This window comes from Xenopus tropicalis, chromosome 3 (assembly GCF_000004195.4).
Source record: "Xenopus tropicalis strain Nigerian chromosome 3, UCB_Xtro_10.0, whole genome shotgun sequence".
NCBI lineage: Eukaryota > Metazoa > Chordata > Amphibia > Anura > Pipidae > Xenopus > Xenopus tropicalis.
In genome coordinates, this window is record NC_030679.2 from 149,703,997 (window position 1) to 149,724,653 (window position 20,657).

At 41.2% G+C, this 20,657-nt stretch overlaps 2 protein-coding genes across 2 annotated transcripts; both read left to right on the plus strand.

The window, feature by feature from the left end:
- Nucleotides 1–1,602: 1,602 nt before the first annotated feature.
- On the plus strand, nt 1,603–2,352 carry LOC116409620 (olfactory receptor 1E5-like; the record flags this gene model as incomplete). Its single annotated transcript, XM_031898348.1, has 1 exon — nt 1,603–2,352. A coding segment is annotated over one exon (750 nt), but the record flags the coding sequence as incomplete, so codon positions are not given.
- A 7,926-nt stretch (nt 2,353–10,278) lies between these two features.
- Nucleotides 10,279–11,127, plus strand: LOC116409621 (olfactory receptor 11L1-like; the record flags this gene model as incomplete). The annotated part of the gene is made up of 1 exon (XM_031898349.1): nt 10,279–11,127. A coding segment is annotated over exon 1 (849 nt), but the record flags the coding sequence as incomplete, so codon positions are not given.
- Between the last annotated feature and the right edge of the window lie 9,530 nt (nt 11,128–20,657).

A 20,657-nucleotide genomic window follows, 5' to 3' on the forward strand; every position in this document is an offset into this window, starting at 1 on the left:
AAAATGTGTCAAGGACAGGCTTTCACTGACTATTCTACTCCTCTATTATTCTAAGGACTCAATCATACTTGACAGATCAAACCTGGAAAGGTGTTCTTCAAATGCCAGACTTTCCATATCAGTGACGTGTTGTTATAATATGTTTAATATCTGTTTTATTGTTGACTGGTTTTATTAATGTAAACTTGAAGGTATGATATAGAGCCCCCTTTTATTTCAATTTGCTTTTATTGGTTTTACCCTATAGACCACTAACTATAGGCTTCTAATTATACCAACCTCAAGAGGCCTCAGTTGATTTCTCCACAGACGTAGTAACTATGCAAGTTGGTGCATCTAGTAAATAAAAGGAGACAAGTTTAACACTTCCCGGTCAGTAGCCGCTGCCATTCTGAGAGGAGCAAATCAGGTCAGTACATTATTGACCAATCCTCTTTTTCTGGGAGATGTTTTCACTGGAAAAAAGATCTAGGGCTGAACAAGAAAACACTGAGGAACCATAAAGATTCCATGATAGGGAACATCTGAAACTTCAGTTTGATTCCTTTACTACGCACATATCTTATACTAGAATGTTTAGTTTTTTTTCTTTGTGTTCGAACACAGTCATTCTCTCATCTACCTGGAGAGCAAGAGTTATTTTTTCAAAAATTGCAGTATCATTGCAAATCTCAATCTCTAACTACAATGTTTTTCTACATTACCCCAAAACAGTGTATGAAATTCTCTAACTCCTGGTTAATAACTTGAGCCTTTAGCCAATACTTTGACCACTACCCACTACCATAGGGTGTTTATGAAAAATATTTTTCTCTAGGCTATAATTTATATTCTTTGATTCTTTTGATTCACATACCGACCATGTATGAAAACTTCCTTCTCATAGCATTGGTAACAGTCAGCCAAAGTCTTCAGTCTCCTATGTTCTTCTTTCTCCAACAACTCTCCTTCGCTGATCTCCTGCAGTCCATGGTTATTGTGCCCACCCTGCTCAGAACTGTAAGAAATGAAGGAACTATTGCACATGGAGGTCCAATGTTGACCTATGTTCCTCACCTTTGTTTCTGTAGGTCACTTCTTATAGATTGTAGAGGCAGGGACCTCATTCTCATTGTGTATTGAAACACCTAGCACTTGGGCAAAAGGTTTATTTTTTTACTGACTCATTTCTGTTTGTGTTTCTGCCTTGAGATGCACTGTGTAGATTAGTTGAGCTATATAAATACATTCATACAGTGCTGCATACATAAATAGCCCTTATATACTTACTTAAATAAAGATATACTTACATTTGTGACTGGATGGACCAAAAGAGTAAAAGTAGATTTGACTAAGAGTAATTTAATCCTCAATAATAAAGAGATTTTAAAGAGAAAAAATGGTTAAAGCTTCAAAAAGTTTTCCTCCCAGCCAATGAGAATGCAGAACCACTCAATGGTCTTTGAGATTTTCCTTTTGGGATTTCAGCATCTCAACAATTTCAAGATCCTGATGTTTTCTTTGATTCTTTTGGTTCACATACTGACCGTATATGAAAACTTCCTTGTCATAGCATTGGTAACAGTCAGCCGAGACCTTCAGTCTCCCATGTTCTTCTTTCTCCAACAACTCTCCTTCTCTGATCTCCTGCAGTCCGAGGTTATTGTACCAGTCATGCTTAAAACTGTTATGAATGAAGGAACCAAAATACCCCTTATTGGCTGTATTGTACAACTTTATTTCTTTGGTGCCACTGAAGCTTTACAGAGTTTCCTTCTAACTGCGATGTCCTATGACAGATATCTGGCCATCTGCAATCCCCTGCGTTATTCTTCACTAATGAGCCACAGAGTCTGTGTTAAACTAATTGCCATGTCATGGCTGCTTGCCCTTAGTGTTACATCAGTTGTTGTGATTGCTGCAGCTACACAAGAGTTCTGCAACCAAAATACCATCAACCATTTCTTCTGTGATTTATTTCCTCTACTGGAACTTTCCTGCTCAGACACCTCCTTGGCACGGATATTGATAATGACAATAACTGTCCCTGCAGTTCTGTTACCCTTTATGTTCATCATTGGATCATATATCTGTATTGCCCATGAAATCCTAAAGATAGTGTCCAGTATTGGGAGACAAAAAGCCTTCTCCACCTGCAGCTCCCACTTGGCCGTGGTCTCCATATTTTATGGGACTCTCATTGGTATTTATGTGGTTCCCACAAGAAACCAGTCACAGACCATTAGCAAACTCCTTTCCCTTTTATACACTGTAGTGACTCCTTTTATTAACCCAATGATTTACAGCTTGAAAAGTGCAGATATGAAAAATGCCATTAAAAACATTATACAAGGTGGCTTGCCTTGGAGCTGAATGGTGTGATCATGCTGCTCCGTAAGCAAACACCTGATTCAGACAGTAACCGCATTGTTAGAGATGGGCAAACCCCAGAAATCGAGACCGGAGAAGGAGAAGGGCTCGGGGAAAAAACAGCAGATGTCACAGGCTTGTTTTTTAAGAGAAAACCCAACCGCTCTATCTCCAAAATGGCGCCCGCACATGAAGGCATAGAGGAAGAACCAGATACTAATAGGGAGCCGTCTGACCAAGAGAGCGACTCTGAAGAGGCACCTGACATCCCTGCATACCTGGCCAATCTCCCCTCAAGGGCAGACCTAAAAGAGATGTTGCAAGAGGTAACAGCCACACTGAAAGAGGAAATACTAGATATCAAGAGAGACATGATATCCCTGTCCACACGTGCAGATGACATAGAGGCGAATCAAAGCAAGTTGTCAGCAAACCAAAAAGCTATATATACACACATCCAGCAACAAGATCGCTTAATACTTGAGCTTCAGAGGCAGACTAAAGACCAAGAGAATATTTAACAGTATCCTCAAAAAGGACCCTGACTCTGAAATTAAAATTGAGCGTGCTCACAGAGTACAGAAACCCAAAGCTGCTCCACTCAACGCTCCAAGGGACATCTTATGCTGTCTGCACAACTTTGCCTTGAAAGAGCAAATTCTATTGAAAGCAAGAGACATAAGTAAACTTTCCTATGAGGATAATACAATTAAGCTCTTCCAGGACATCTCACAAAGAGAAGCCTCTGACTGATACACTACGAGACAATAACATCCCATACAGATGGGGATATCCCTTCTCGCTTACGACCACTAAGGATGGAAACCAGGCGATCATCTGTACACCTATGGACACAACCAACTTTATTAAAAAGCTCCACCTCGACAAGATGGAACTCCCAGGATGGCTACCGGACCAGAGGAACACACTGAACTTATCCTTCAATCTACAAGGAGAATGGTCCCAGGCAACCCCCAGATGCACTCCTCACACTCCGAGAACGCCAAGGAACAGGATCAGACAGAGCCAAAATCAATAAGGATGGTAATTTAATTATCAGGCCTTAGTTATATGTGGTGAGACTGGACAGGAGGGGTAACAACAAATAGATGACTACCCCTCACAACCAAGCCAGAAACAGAGATATCTGGGTGCTAAAATAGAGGTATACCCTCAACACAAACTCCAATCTAGGAGTTCGGTTACTAAAAAAAAACAACAAAAAAACCCCCATATATATATATATATATATATAATATGTTATTACGTGCATTTGTATCCCATATTTACCTCTGCAGAACTCATTGGTCGATACTCCCCTGGCCCAGGATTATTCAGGTTATAAGCATTTAACAATACAAACCCCATCTCTACTCCACTAGAATTAAAGGGATCGGGAAATGCTTGTAAGCTATGGTATTGGAACCACAACCCCACATCTCTCCACCCAACCACGTTCCCCCCATGATAAGAGTACATAGTACTCACGCCGCTGCCAAACTACACCAGCCCAAGGGCGATGCCCTAGTAAGTCTATTGCGGCAAATGGTGTACACCATATCTGTATATATGTTTCCACAAGTTAATGTTTACCCTTCTTTTAACCCCCCCATACCTTTAATGCAACTTACCAAGCTACCAACAAGTATAAGCGACACGCAAAAGGAAGTAACGTTGTTTTATTAAAATGGTTGACACAAAAACATCAGATGTGCTAGAGCAGGGATCCCCAACCTTGCTTACTCGTGAGCCACAGTCAAATGTAAAAAGACTTGGATAGCAACACAAGCACCATAAAAGTTCATGGAGGAGCCAAATAAGGGCTGTGATTGGCTATTAGGCAGCCTCTATGCACCCTATCAGCTTACAGGGAGCTTTATTTGGTAGGAAATCTTGTTTTTATTCAACCAAAACTTGCCCCCAAGTCAGGAATTCAAAAATAACTACTTGTTTTGGGGGCAATGAGAGCAACATCCAAGGGGTTGGGGAGCAACATGTTGCCCCCGAGCCACTGGTTGGGGATGACTGTGCTAGAGTGTACAGTGGTGTCTTATAATGTTAACGGCTTAAATGAGCCGGTTAAAAGAGCCCAGATTTTTGGTGAGGGCAAAAAAGCTGGTCATAAAATTGTAATGCTTCAAGAATCCCATTTTAAAGAGAATCATACCCCCAAGATCAGCCTAAAACACTATCCCCATATCTATCTGAGTAACAACCCTGTGAAAAGGCCACAGGAGTCATTACTATGGTGCACAAGGACCTCCCTTTCAAACAAATAGCGACATTAATAGACAAGGAAGGAAGGTATATTCTTCTTAAATGTTACCTGGGATGCACCTTTGCTAATGTCTATGTACCTAATCAAGGGCAGATCCCCTTTTTAAAACAATTCATGAAGACCTTAGTAAACTTCAAAGAAGGCTTACTTGTCTTAGGAGGAGATTTCAACCTAGTACTAAACCCTCTAACTGATTCATCCTCTGGCAAAAGCAACATCTCCCATAAAGGCCTACAAGAAGTTAAAAAAATGTTATCAAATGCACAAATAATAGACCTGTGGAGAGCTCATAACCCCAAAGGAAGAGACTTCACACATTTTTCCAAAATCCATTCTGTTTATTCAAGAATAGATTATTTGCTTCTCAATACTGGCTTCACCTATTTGTACAAACAAAAATAGGTATTGGTACATTATCAGATCATTCCCCATTAGCATCAAAGTTTATTATTCCCAAAACAACTAAACAAGAATTTTACTGGCGTTTGAACGACTACTTATTACATAGAGAACAGATCAAAACAAACATTATACAAATAGTACAAGATAATTCTTCTGCTACAACCTCCCCGGGTACTGTATGGGAGACTGTAGAACCCCTATTTCACATTTTCTAGGAGACCAGAAAAAAAGATGAAGTAAACTACGGGAAAATGTAAAAGAAAGCTGATATTGTTGGGACCACAATAAAACCACATAAAACCACTTAAAATCAGGGTATATAAAATTGAGGTTTCCCTGTAGTTTTATTTTCACTTTGAAAGGATGTGATATAGTGGGGAGCCTTGCTCTGTAAGAGGGAGAAATTCTGCCACTAGGTTCTTTGATATTATGTCATGCCCTTCTCCAAGTCCAAAACTCTTCATTGGACCGAGACTGCTTTTGTCCATATGTCAGGTTCTTCATTGGGACATTTGGCCAGTGGACTGGGAGGGTAAGTTTTGGTTGTAATTATTGGCCGGCATGTCGGTCTGAGTTATGTTGATTGATTCTTGTGAAGTTTATAATAAAAAAACATAAAAACCCTAACAAAATGGGATCATGTACTCGTAATTTAGTGCTCCACCTGAGAGGCAGGTAATAGCCTGACCAAAAGCAATTAAGGCACACCTACACAAATTCTACAAAAAGATTATGTAGCATCCCGACGAGAATTGAATAGTACCGCGTTACCTTCTGGTTTTTGAACTGGCCTGCCTGACTCTGATTCTAGTAAGCTCCTTCCGTCATTGTCAAATGATTTGGTCCCCTTGCTCACCCAGAACCGTTGCCCTGGTCCTCTCATTTTAAGACCTGGCGGCACCCGCGTAGCGGAGGGCTCCACCCGAAGCCAAAGGTGGCTGTTATAGGCAGAAGTGTGAGCAGTGACCGGGACCTTGGCAATTGTTCTGGGTTTTGGGTTACCGACCATGACAGTATAAAAGACATACACAGGGCATTTATCAGCAATTGAAAACCATTTAAAAACATTACAGGTGCTCAATTCAACATATAATTAATCCTTATTGGAGGCAAAACAAGCCTATTGGGTTTAATGAAAAATTATTCCCTTTTCTCTGTAATAATAAAACAGTACCTGTACTTGATCCCAACTAAGATATAATTACCCCTTATTGGGGCAGAACAGCCCTATTGGGTTTATTTAATGGTTAAATGATTCCCTTTTCTCTGTAATAATAAAACAGTACCTGTACTTGATCCCAACTAAGATATAATTACCCCTTATTGGGGCAGAACAGCCCTATTGGGTTTATTTCATGGTTAAATGATTCCCTTTTCTCTGTAATAATAAAACAGTACCTGTACTTGATCCCAACTAAGATATAATTACCCCTTATTGGGGCAGAACAGCCCTATTGGGTTTATTTCATGGTTAAATGATTCCCTTTTCTCTGTAATAATAAAACAGTACCTGTACTTGATCCCAACTAAGATATAATTACCCCTTATTGGGGCAGAACAGCCCTATTGGGTTTATTTCATGGTTAAATGATTCCCTTTTCTCTGTAATAATAAAACAGTACCTGTACTTGATCCCAACTAAGATATAATTACCCCTTATTGGGGGTAGAACAGCCCTATTGGGTTTATTTCATGGTTAAATGATTCCCTTTTCTCTGTAATAATAAAACAGTACCTGTACTTGATCCCAACTAAGATATACTGTAATTACCCCTTATTGGGGCAGAACAGCCCTATTGGGTTTATTTCATGGTTAAATGATTCCCTTTTCTCTGTAATAATAAAACAGTACCTGTACTTGATCCCAACTAAGATATAATTACCCCTTATTGGGGCAGAACAGCCCTATTGGGTTTATTTCATGGTTAAATGATTCCCTTTTCTCTGTAATAATAAAACAGTACCTGTACTTGATCCCAACTAAGATATAATTACCCCTTATTGGAGGCAAAACAAGCCTATTGGCTTTATTCAATATTTGAATGATTTTTAGCAGACTTAAGTTATGGAGATCAAAATTACAGAAAGATCCCTTATCCGGAAAACCCCATGTCCCGAGCATTCTGGATAACAGGTCCCATAACTGTATCCAATACTGGTCAGGAGATTGAGAGTTTGGCTCTCAGTGGTGTCTGGTTTATTTCTTTAAATCATGCAGAGAACAGCTAGAATGTGCCCTTGATTGTGTACCCAAGGCTGCTTTACATACAGATGTCAGATGCAACTTCCTGTGACATGGCGACCATGGAAAGAGGTGCCTGTCTACTTTAAATATGACCCGAGGTGGCTTAGGATCACCATATGGACTAACAAGGGGTTTCGGGGCGAAAATACCTCATTAGTTGGGTTTTTACCCCCAACTGAAGTTTTTTAAATAGTAAAAGGTTTGGTATGTTTCAGGTGTTTCCTTGAGCAATCATAAAGAAACATATTTAGGGTGAATTAATGGAAAGTGAGTGTTTTTTTTGTGCTGAGCTCTAATCTCACATTTGGAATCTGCCCCAAAAACACTTTATTCAGTATAAGGTTTTTATTTGCTTGTTTTTTGTTTTTTTGGAGCTCGTAAACGTTCAAATTTGGGTGGAAGCTGTAAATCATTGGTTTCGGGCAGAAAAAGCCTGGCAACTTCCATCATTTTCCCCAAGCTGGTTGTAATAAAAAAAGCCTTACCGGCTGTCCTCTCCCTGCGCTGGCTTCCACCTAGTGCGCGTGCACTTCCGCAACTTTAGGTGCTGGCGTGATGACGTCAGCGCGCAATGGCGCGAAATTCAAAACTATTTAAAGGGACTTTGCCCCTTTTTCATTGCCCGTGATAGGATTTGATTCCTGGTGCCTTCCTGAGCCTTGTGCGTTTTGTTCCTGTATTTCCTGCTAGTGTTTTCCTGTTTTTGACCTGGCCTGCTCCTGACTATTCTGATATCTGTATCCTGACCCTGGCTTGTACTTTGACTCCGATATTGACTCATCCTGCTGTTTGATCATCCGGTTTGACCCTTGCCTGTCTGACGTTCCTTGATTACTGCCTGCCTCGACCCAGCCTGCCTGACTACGACCTTGCCTAATCCTTTTGTACCGTGATCTTCGGCCTAACTGACTTTGACTTTAACTACAGTCGTGCCCCTTTGCTTGCCAGAACTCCTCGCCTTGTTCCTCTCGTTAAGTCCAGGTGGCATCTGAGTAGCTGAGGGTTCCTCCCGAAGCCAAAGGCGGTCACACTACTGGTGAAGCTGAGCCGAGACCAAGGAACTTGGCATCAGTTCTGGTTTAGGGTGCCGACCGTGACACTGGTATTTGTAACAAAGTAAAACATTAGTAGGTTTAAGGTTGAAGACTCAAGCAATCATAAATGGGCCTTGTAAGTTGTGTTAATATTTACTTACTATGTGAGAATATAGAAACCAGTAATTTTCCCATGCCATCTCAAACCTATACAAATTATTACTGGAAGTGAAATACAATCAGCTGCCTACATATACAAAGGCATGGGAAAAGGAACTACAATGCCATCTGGATGAAGAAACATGGCAAACAATATTTAAAACTACAGCAAAATGCTCTATAAGCAATAAATACCAAGAAAGCTCATACAAACTTTTGGCAAGGTGGTATAGAAACTCCACAAAATGAACCTAATACCTAAAGATTTGTGCTGGAGATGTGAGGAAAAGTCAGGGACACTATCACATATTTGGTTTGAATGTCAAAAAATAAAACCATTTTGGGATGACTTTAGCAAAAAATGTCAGGAGATCACTGGTAACCGATTTGATCTGTCCCCATCCTCAATCATTCTATTACACCTGACCCAAAGGGAAAAATACACTAAACATAGCCTTCTCCTCCAAATGCTGATAGCAGCCCGCTCCTTAATTTCTAAACATTGGAGAAACACAAACCCTCCAACAATTGAGGAATGGCGAAATACGGTTAACGATATATACCACATGGAAGAACTATCTTCCTCACTCAATAATAAGCATAACGACTTCATAACTACTTGGTTACCTTGGATCTCCTATTATACGACCTAACCACTCAATTCTTGCAATAAAACAGGCACAACCAGGCGACCGCATCGCTTTTGTATTTTATATCCTCTTTATACTTTCCATTTCCTCTTCACCCACTTCTACTTCCCTCTATCAATACCCAGTCCTACCCCATCCCCCTCAACCCCCCCTAATCTTCAACATATACGATAGCCTCTCTCTAAGGCATCTATACTATAAAGGGACAAAATGTAAAGAATGTGGAAACAAAAATGTCTAAACCAATGTAAAAGGCTATAAATGTATACTGTGAAGCTTTAATATCTTTTTGAAAATAAACGAGTTTAATACAAAAAAAAAAAGAAACCAGTAATTTTATTTCCCTTCAAAAAGTGTGATCACTTTTTTTTCTTCATTTTTTATCTTCGATTTAGAAAAAGTGTGTTGTAGAAACCAGTAAATTATAAAAAGGTCATTAACGTTGTACAGGTTGGGATCTCATATCCAGAAAACTTCAAATTAGGAAGGTCGTCTCCCATCCAGCCCATTAAAAAAATATTCCAATTGTTTTCATTTGAAATATCATTTCCCAAATTGTTTTATATCCATTTTTCCTTGTAATGATAAAACCGTACCTTGTACGTGATGGTAACGAAGCTACATGGATCCAAAGTGGTGGCAAAACAATCTTATTATTGAGGAAGAGTTTTTACAAGTTCAGGAAAAAAAAGGAAAAACTTGCAAAACTAAAAATTGCATTTATTTCATCAACAACTATAAACTTGAAGACTCAATAGCTCAGAATACAACTCAAATGCAATGGGTGAATAACTTGGGTTGTGATTCAAGAATTATGAATATGTTGAAAAATAAAAATTGAACAAGAAATAACATAATAAAGCTCTAGGATTCTAAATTAAGAATTTATTTGTATTTGCTTCTAATGGTTTTACTCTATAGACTACTAATTATAATGACAGTAGGTCCCAGCAGGTTTCTCAACAGACTTAGTGACTGGGTAAGTTGGCGCATCTAGAAAATAAAAGGAGACAAGTTTAACACTTCCCCCGGTCAGTGCCATTCTGATAGGAGCAAATCAGCTCAGTACATTATTGCCAGGATTGCTGCTTATTTTGAAATTTTCTTGCTTAAATTGGAAGAATTGAAGAGTTCTGAGCCTGTTGGCCTATATATGTGACAATGCGAATGCAGAACCACTCAATCGTCTCTGAGATTTTCCTTTTGGGATTTCAGCATCTCAACAATTTCAAGATCCTGATTTTTTCATTGATTCTTCTGATTCACATACTGACCGTATATGAGAATGCCCTTGTCATAGCATTGGTAACAGTCAGCCGAGGTCTTCAGTCTCCCATGTTCTTCTTTCTCCAACAACTCTCCTTATCTGATCTTCTGGAGTCTGTGGTTATTGTGCCCACCCTGCTCAGAACTGTAATGAATGAAGGAGCTAAAATACCCCTTATTGGCTGTATTGTACAACTTTATTTATTTGGTGCCACTGAAGCTTTACAGTGTCTGCTTCTAACTGTGATGTCCTATGATAGATATCTGGCCATCTGCAATCCCCTGCGTTATTCTTCACTAATGAACCACAGAGTCTGTGTTAAATTAATTGCCATGTCATGGCTGCTTGCCTTTAGTGTTACTCCAGTTGTTGTGATTGCTGCAGCTACACAAGAGTTCTGCAACCAAAATACCATCAACCATTTCTTCTGTGATTTATTTCCTCTCCTGGAACTTTCCTGCTCAGACACCTCCTTGGCACAGATATTGATAATGACAATAACTGTCCTTGCAGTTCTTTTCCCCTTCATGTTCATCATTGGATCCTATATCTGTATTGCCCATGAAATCCTAAAGATAGTGTCCAGTATTGGGAGACAAAAAGCCTTCTCCACCTGCAGCTCCCACTTGGCCGTGGTCTCCATATTTTATGGGACTCTCATTGGTATTTATATGGTTCCCACAAGAAACCAGTCACAGACCATTAACAAACTCCTTTCCCTTTTATACACTGTAGTGACTCCTTTTATTAACCCAATGATTTACAGCTTGAAAAGTGCAGATATGAAAAATGCCCTTAAAAATATTATGCAATAAAGAAAAAATCTACTTAAAAAAAGATAAAGTAAACTAAGGGAAAATGTAAAATAAGGCAGAAATATATTGTTAGGACGACAATAAATCAATGTAAAGTGAAGGAAAACATAAAATCAGGGTATGTAACATGTACATTTATCAAAGTACGATTGCTTTCAAATCATATTTGTTGCGCCGAGTTTTGGAATTCATTCAAGCTTCGCTATCATCACATTTCTTGGGCCGGGTTGGAGCTGCAGAGTGCCATTGAGCCCTATGGGAGGCTTTCCTTGGGGCAGGTTGGAGCTGCAGAGTGCCATTGAGCCCTATGGGAGACTTTCCTTGGGCCGGGTTGGAGCTGCAGAGTGCCATTGAGCCCTATGGGAGACTTTCCTTGGGCCGGGTTGGAGCTGCAGAGTGCCATTGAGCCCTATGGGAGACTTTCCTTGGGCCGGGTTGGAGATGCAGAGTGCCATTGAGCCCTATGGGAGACTTTCCTTGGGCCAGGTTGGAGCTGCAGAGTGCCATTGAGCCCTAAGGGAGACTTTCCTTGGGCCAGGTTGGAGCTGCAGAGTGCCATTGAGCCCTATGGGAGACTTTCCTTGGGCCGGGTTGGAGCTGCAGAGTGCCATTCAGTCCTATGGGAGACTTTCCTTGGGCCGGGTTGGAGCTGCAGAGTGCCATTGAGCCCTATGGGAGGCTTTCCTTGGGCCGGGTTGGAGCTGCAGAGTGCCATTGAGCCCTATGGGAGACTTTCCTTGGGCTGGGTATGAGCTGCAGAGTGCCATTGAGCCCTATGGGAGGCTTTCCTTGGGCCGGGTTGGAGCTGCAGAGTGCCATTCAGTCCTATGGGAGACTTTCCTTGGGCTGGGTTGGAGCTGCAGAGTGCCATTGAGCCCTATGGGAGACTTTCCTTGGGCCGGGTTGGAGCTGCAGAGTGCCATTGAGCCCTATGGGAGGCTTTCCTTGGGCCGGGTTGGAGCTGCAGAGTGCCATTGATCCCTATGGGAGGCTTTCCTTGGGCTGGGTTGAAGCTGCAGAGTTCCATTGAGCCCTATGGGAGACTTTCCTTTGGCCAGGTTGGAGCTGCAGAGTGCCATTGAGCCCTATGGGAGACTTTCCTTGGGCCGGGTTGGAGCTGCAGAGTGCCATTGAGCCCTATGGGAGACTTTCCTTGGGCCGGGTTGGAGCTGCAGAGTGCCATTGAGCCCTATGGGAGACTTTCCTTGGGCCGGGTTGGAGCTGCAGAGTGCCATTGAGCCCTATGGGAGACTTTCCTTGGGCCGGGTTGGAGCTGCAGAGTGCCATTGAGCCCTATGGGAGACTTTCCTTGGGACAGGTTGGAGCTGCAGAGTGCCATTGAGCCCTATGGGAGACTTTTCTTGGGCCGGGTTGGAGCTGCAGAGTGCCATTGAGCCCTATGGGAGACTTTCCTTGGGCCGGGTTGGAGCTGCAGAGTGCCATTGAGCCCTATGGGAGACTTTCCTTGGGCCGGGTTGGAGCTGCAGAGTGCCATTGAGCCCTATGGGAGACTTTCCTTGGGCCGGGTTGGAGCTGCAGAGTGCCATTGAGCCCTATGGGAGACTTTCCTTGGGCTGGGTATGAGCTGCAGAGTGCCATTGAGCCCTATGGGAGGCTTTCCTTGGGGCAGGTTGGAGCTGCAGAGTGCCATTGAGCCCTATGGGAGACTTTCCTTGGGCCGGGTTGGAGCTGCAGAGTGCCATTGAGCCCTATGGGAGACTTTCCTTGGGCCGGGTTGGAGCTGCAGAGTGCCATTGAGCCCTATGGGAGACTTTCCTTGGGCCGGGTTGGAGATGCAGAGTGCCATTGAGCCCTATGGGAGACTTTCCTTGGGCCAGGTTGGAGCTGCAGAGTGCCATTGAGCCCTAAGGGAGACTTTCCTTGGGCCAGGTTGGAGCTGCAGAGTGCCATTGAGCCCTATGGGAGACTTTCCTTGGGCCGGGTTGGAGCTGCAGAGTGCCATTCAGTCCTATGGGAGACTTTCCTTGGGCCGGGTTGGAGCTGCAGAGTGCCATTGAGCCCTATGGGAGGCTTTCCTTGGGCCGGGTTGGAGCTGCAGAGTGCCATTGAGCCCTATGGGAGACTTTCCTTGGGCTGGGTATGAGCTGCAGAGTGCCATTGAGCCCTATGGGAGGCTTTCCTTGGGCCGGGTTGGAGCTGCAGAGTGCCATTCAGTCCTATGGGAGACTTTCCTTGGGCTGGGTTGGAGCTGCAGAGTGCCATTGAGCCCTATGGGAGACTTTCCTTGGGCCGGGTTGGAGCTGCAGAGTGCCATTGAGCCCTATGGGAGGCTTTCCTTGGGCCGGGTTGGAGCTGCAGAGTGCCATTGATCCCTATGGGAGGCTTTCCTTGGGCTGGGTTGAAGCTGCAGAGTTCCATTGAGCCCTATGGGAGACTTTCCTTTGGCCAGGTTGGAGCTGCAGAGTGCCATTGAGCCCTATGGGAGACTTTCCTTGGGCCGGGTTGGAGCTGCAGAGTGCCATTGAGCCCTATGGGAGACTTTCCTTGGGCCGGGTTGGAGCTGCAGAGTGCCATTGAGCCCTATGGGAGACTTTCCTTGGGCCGGGTTGGAGCTGCAGAGTGCCATTGAGCCCTATGGGAGACTTTCCTTGGGCCGGGTTGGAGCTGCAGAGTGCCATTGAGCCCTATGGGAGACTTTCCTTGGGACAGGTTGGAGCTGCAGAGTGCCATTGAGCCCTATGGGAGACTTTTCTTGGGCCGGGTTGGAGCTGCAGAGTGCCATTGAGCCCTATGGGAGACTTTCCTTGGGCCGGGTTGGAGCTGCAGAGTGCCATTGAGCCCTATGGGAGACTTTCCTTGGGCCGGGTTGGAGCTGCAGAGTGCCATTGAGCCCTATGGGAGGCTTTCCTTAGGCCGGGTTGGAGCTGCAGAGTGCCATTGAGCCCTATGGGAGACTTTCCTTGGGCCGGGTTTGAGCTGCAGAGTGCCATTGAGCCCTATGGGAGACTTTCCTTAGGCCGGGTTGGAGCTGCAGAGTGCCATTGAGCCCTATGGGAGACTTTCCTTGGGCCGGGTTGGAGCTGCAGAGTGCCATTGAGCCCTATGGGAGACTTTCCTTGGGCCGGGTATGAGCTGCAGAGTGCCATTGAGCCCTATGGGAGACTTTCCTTGGGCCGGGTATGAGCTGCAGAGTGCCATTGAGCCCTATGGGAGGCTTCCAAAATCATGCACAGAAGGATCAAAGTCAGAAAGGTTTTCCCGCCATTTACGATCATTCGGACATGAAAATTTCGTGACTTTCGGATCGCCAATACGATATTATTGTGACTAATACGATTTTTTCATAAGCATTTTCATGATATTTCCAATCATCAGAAATTATTGCATCTAATCCAAATTTTACCCATTTTGGGATTCAAATTTGTACTTTGCTGAAAGCCCCTTAGGGCCCCGTTCATTAAACCACAATTTTTTTGGGAAAAAAATTGTAGATTTTCTACCTTATAGAACTTTTCATAATGTCCATGATAATTTCGTTAAAATTTCATGACTTTTTCGTGGTTTTTGTTAACTTCCACAAAAAAGTTGTATTTTTCGCGGAGACTACAACCATTTCATAGTACAACCATTTACATAGCACAGGTTGGGATCTCTTATCCAGAAAACTTCAAATTAGGAAGGTCATCTCCCATTGAGTCCATTTAAAAAAAAAAAAAATTTCAATTGTTTTCTATTGAAATATAAGTTTTCATGTTGTTTTATACCCATTTTTCCTTTTTCCAATAATAAAACAGTACCTTGTACATGATGGTAACTAAGCTACATGGATCTATCGGTTTTTTTTTTTTCAAGTTCAGGAAAAAATAGAAAACTCAAAACTGCATTTATTTAATCAACAACTATAAACTTGAAAACTCAACAGCTCAATATACAACTCAAATGCAATGGGTGAAAAAACGTGGGTTGTGATTCAAGAATTATGAAAAAGTTGAAAAATAATTGAATTGTTTTCAATTGAAATAGAATTTTCCAGATTGTTTTATATCCATTTTTCCTTGTAATAATAAAACAGTACCTGGTACATGATGGTAACTAAGCTACATGGATCTAAAATGGTGGCAAAACCATTGTATTATTGTGTAGAGGTAGAGTTTTTTCAAGTTCAGGAAAAAATGGAAAACTTGGCAAAAATCAAAACTGCATTTATTTAAACTCTAAACTTGAGAACTCAATAGCTCAAAATACAACTCAAACGCAGCAAAATCCTATTCTATCCTTCCATATTCTATCATTCTTACAAATGTTGAATGAATCTCACAAACCTGAATTAAATAGTTGCTTGAAATTTGAAGATACAACTTCCTTTTTTTTTTTGTATTTCAACAAGATCTTTATTGTTGTATACAGAGCAATTGTAACAGCATTGTGGTTCCATAATATATAAAATTATTAACAATATTGTAGCATAAATTGTCTCAACCAGAGGAGGGGGTAAGAAAAGGAGAGAGAGCCAGAGGAGAAGCTGGTCGTAGATATTTCTTATAAGAAAATCGGAGAAGGAGAGAGCAGGAAGAGGAGGGCAGAATATCAAACCGGATGGCATTACTAAGGTAAGTGTGGTAACTTTTTGGTGTCTCGGCATGGCATTTCATAGTTCACTGTTTCAGATTAAGGTCTATTATGAGAGTTTAGATAAGATACCCAAGGTTGCACAACTTCCTTTTATTTCTACCTGCACTCACAGCTTTTAGATTCCAATTATTATTTATATTATTTTTTAAATCTGATACCAAGAAAGGACTTGGTAGTCTCCTAGTACACAACTAAGTGTGTTCTTATTATAAAAGGGACTTAGTTTCTCCTTTCCCCATCTAATGGCAATTAGTACCATCAAGCAGTAAGACATCATTATGTTGAGTTAGTACATGCATTAAAGCTCCTGAAGTAAAGTGATTATTATTATTATTATTATTATTATTAGGAATACAAAGACCCCAAGCAAAAACTGTCACCTTACCAGTGTAATGTCGGCCAATGAGCTGCTGAACACAAGACATAGGAAAGTATCCAAATGAGGTGTAGGGAACCTATGGTTTGGGAGCCAGATGAAGCTCTTTTGATGGCTGCATCTGGCTCACTGCCAAATCTTTAATAAAAAAAAATAATAGGGGGCGTGGCCTGCACTCGGCAGATAGAAGACGAATTCTAAGCCTTAGAGTGCAGGCCACAGCCGCCTCCGCATCGCATCTGGCATCCTTGGCACCCACCCTACCATGCCCCTGCACTCGGCGGATAAAAGACATTTTCTAAGCCTTAGAACACATATTCTTTCTGCTAAGCGCAGGCCACCCCCTCCTCTGCATTGCACCTGCATCCGGCATCCTTGGGACCGACCCTACCTTGCCCCGCAGCATCCGCGGACAAACATATTGTATGGCTCTCACGAAATTGCATTTTAAAATATATGGTGTTTATGGCTCTCTCAGCCAAAAAGGTTCCTGACCCCTGATCTAAATACACCAGTAACCCCCAGTAGCATGATTAGAACCATGTATTTTCAGCTGGTTCTCGCATGGGAGAAACATTTGTTTTATAGTAAATAATTCCCGCAAGTATAGGGTTAAATTTTTTTACCAATAAAATTCATAATATTTCTAGTGACAGAGACGGTTATCATGGATTTCTCTCTATTGTGATTGGTCAATTCATGGTTAATGTGGGACCCGATTTGTGATAATGACCCATAGATACTCATCCCCACTATTTGCGGAGATACCCCATCCTTAACCCTTTAACTGCCAGCCAATTTAGACAAAATGGAACTTGTACTGCCAGACAGTTTTTGAACATTTTGCATTCTTTCACTTTCAGGACCTTTCCAAGAGGGCACTTTTAGTTTACCTGGGAAAATAATATATATGTTTTTGTTTTTTTTAATAATTTTTGGCACAACCTAAGCTTTCAAAATATGCAAAAAGTTTTGTGTAATTGCATTTCTGTAACAAGATATAGGCCTCTACCTCTAAATGTCTAAAAAATGAAGAAAAATAATATTTTTCACAATATAAACACATAAATCAGAAACATGGATTATTTTATGCAGGAAAATACAACTGATTTGCAAAGTTCAATGTCAAAGTGAACGTGCCAATACCAAATATATATAAGCATGTGGCATGTAGGGGCCCCAAGGTGAAGATACCCCCATATGATCTATAATTTCTGTTATTTTAGCTATTGGAAAACCAACACATTTACTGCATTTTATAGGGGATAAAGCTAGAAAAAAGTACATTCATCCCAGAAAACCATATATTTTTGGAAATTACACATTCCCCCGTATCTAAAATGGCTACCCATGTCTTTTTACTACAAAGTATGAAGCTGTAAAGATTTTCTAAAATTGGCGAGTTTGCTGAAACTTCCAAAAATCACCTCAAAACTTCCACTTAGCACCATCTTTTCTCTCACAGGTCATAAGTTAATCATATAAAACACCCTAAATATAAACAACAGGGGTCTACCAAACAGTTTGATGTCCAATATACATAGGTTTATCAAAGTACATGGCACTTACAGACCCCAAAATATGCCTTGTGCACACTAATTTCATGGCTTACTTTACCTAACTAAAAAAACACACAGGCAGCTTTATGTGTGGTAAAAGAGGCAAAAATTTGGGGTGATCCCTGAAAACCATATATTTTTGGAAAGTACACATTCTGACAAATCCAACATGGGTAAAGAGGCCTTTCTACACAAAAGTACCAATCTGCAAAGTTTTCCTAAATGTAGTGTTTTTTATTCCATTTCTGAAAATCACCTAAAAATGTTGCAATTTGCCATTTTTATCTCACACAATTTTTGACATACAATGGCAAATCACCCTAAATATGAATGCCAGAGGTCTACTGAACAGTTTGATGGCCAATATGCATAGATATACCAAAGTATGTGGTTATGTACAGATCCCAAATAAAAGTAGTGCATGTGAATTTTTTCACCTGCCAACTTAGCTTCTGACCAACAAAGCCACTGACTGCATATTATGTGCTGTAAGACCCCCTAACTGTACAGAGACCCCCAGAAAACCATATATTTTTGGAAAGTACACATTCTGACAAATCAAACATGGGTAAGGACATCTTTATACACCAAACTACCAAACAGCAGAGCAGGACCACATCGCAGGACCGACTTGCCATCCCCCTTTACTTGTTGCCAAGGGGGTTGGCGGCACATCTGACTCTCTGTACCGCCAGTGCAGAGAAATTCCCTTTTTTTACCAATAACTTAGGTACTACGTTTTTGGGATATAACAGCTTATTTTTTAAAACCATGTAGTACCTATGTTGTTGGCAAAGAAAGGATTAATGCCATCCTTAACATTTAATGCATCTTAGTAGTAAATTCTTCTATCAAGTACTTTCCTAAAACCAACCAAATATTTGGTGAGTTAATAAATATACAGAAAAAATAGATCTCAGATCTGTTTCTGCCATTTGTTTTAGGAAGAAATTGTTATTAGTAACAAACATCTCCTTATCCTCCTGGGGCCTTCCAATAAGTCTCTGTGTTATACACGGCCCAGGGGATAGTTACAGAATGGCTGTTATGTTCCTTTCCAAAGGTATAAAAACCCCATCTCTGTAATGCCAAATGGCTTCCCTTATCCATGCAGTATAGAGTTATGGCTGCTCTTTGCTCAATGGCACTGCTCACCCTACAGGATTCGTTCCTTTGAAATTTTTTGATCTTCTATTTAAAATTAACAACAATCAACAAAGGTAAATTTTCATTGTAAGAAAAATGTAAAACAAATCTTTTAACTGTTAGATCCATATTATGTCTAAATGTCAAATGTTGATATTTTGTCAATGTCTAAATCATGCTAAAGGGTCATTCTAAGATTTCACACAAGGCAGCAAATGAGTAGGAAATACTGGAAGCTTTGGTTCAAACAGTGCACAAATGTTGGACTCTATCTGCATTACAGTATATCTTCTAACTTCTCTGTTGTACGGTTCCAGGCAATGCATAAGGTGAATCAGACATCAGTTATATCTTTCCTTCTCTTGGGATTTCAGAACTCTCAGATAATCAATGAGTTTCTCTTTGTTCCGTTTCTCTGGATTTATATTGTGACAATATTTGGAAATCTTCTTATAATTATATTGGTAATAACAGTCTCAGCCCTGAGATCTCCCATGTACGCCCTTCTCTCCCAGCTGTCTCTGGCTGATGTTTTGCTCAGTACCAGTATTACTCCAAATTTCTTGTGGTTATTACTGAATGGAGGGGGCACAATATCTGCTACTGGTTGTATCACACAGTTTTACTCCTATGGTGTTTCAACATCTTCAGAATTTTATCTCCTCACAGCCATGGCCTATGACCGATATCTGGCCATCTGCTCCCCACTTCATTATGTCTCCATTATGGGTTTCAGGCTTTGCCTCTATATGAGTCTTGGTTCTTGGTGTTTCAGCTTTATATTAATTTTGTTTATAAGTCTTCTGACATTTAATTTACAGTTCTGTGGCCCATTTGTTATAGATCATTATTTCTGTGACTTTACCCCACTTATTAAACTTTCCTGCACAGATTATAAATCTGTGGAACTAACAGATATTATTTTGGCCATACCTTTAACTCTGCTCCCTTTTTGCTTCATCATTTACACTTATGTTGCCATTGGCCTTGCCATTCTCAGGATCTCCTCTACTGAAGGAAGACACAAAGCCTTCTCCACTTGCAGCTCCCATTTAATAGTTGTGTGCATGTACTATGGGACTCTGATAATAGTTTATATGGTACCATCCGAACAACGTAACTTCAATATCAAGAAAATACTGTCCCTTCTATACACAGTTGGAACCCCATGTTTCAATCCCATAGTATACAGCTTGAGAAATAATGAGATTAAAGTTGGTTTTTGGAAGTTTGTGCCAAATTGAATTTCTTTTCATGATCTGTTTAAGAAACAGACAGGAGATTAAAGTTGCTCTTTTGAAATATGTATTGATTCAAACCAAAAAGCATTGTTTGGACAAACTTAATTACTTTTATTACTTAATATCCATGGAAAGGAAGGAAATCTATCATTAGTCATATAAGTGCCTGCCTTTCATCCAGTAGGCCTCTCCTACTCATGGAGCTTTAGGTTTTGGGTGGTTAGGGACACTTGCCCCTTAGTTGGTGTAGAAGTACATTTATCCCTCTGCACTGATTGAGCTGCCAAAAAGTTGTAGTTCTGCAGCAAAAGGCAATGGTCAATGCTCATGATCCTTGGTTTGTACCTGGTAACTTATGTCCTAGTGATTCTACAAAATGAATTAAAGATTTCAGCTTTTGTGTTTTTAGACTGTTGTAGGAGGTTCAGAGGTTTTTCTCACTTTTACTTCAGGCAGTCAAGTAAAGTACTGGGCCTATTTTACAGTTGGGAGGGGGAGCTGTTTCCTTTCCAGGTCTAATTGATTCCCTGGCAGTTCTGTCAT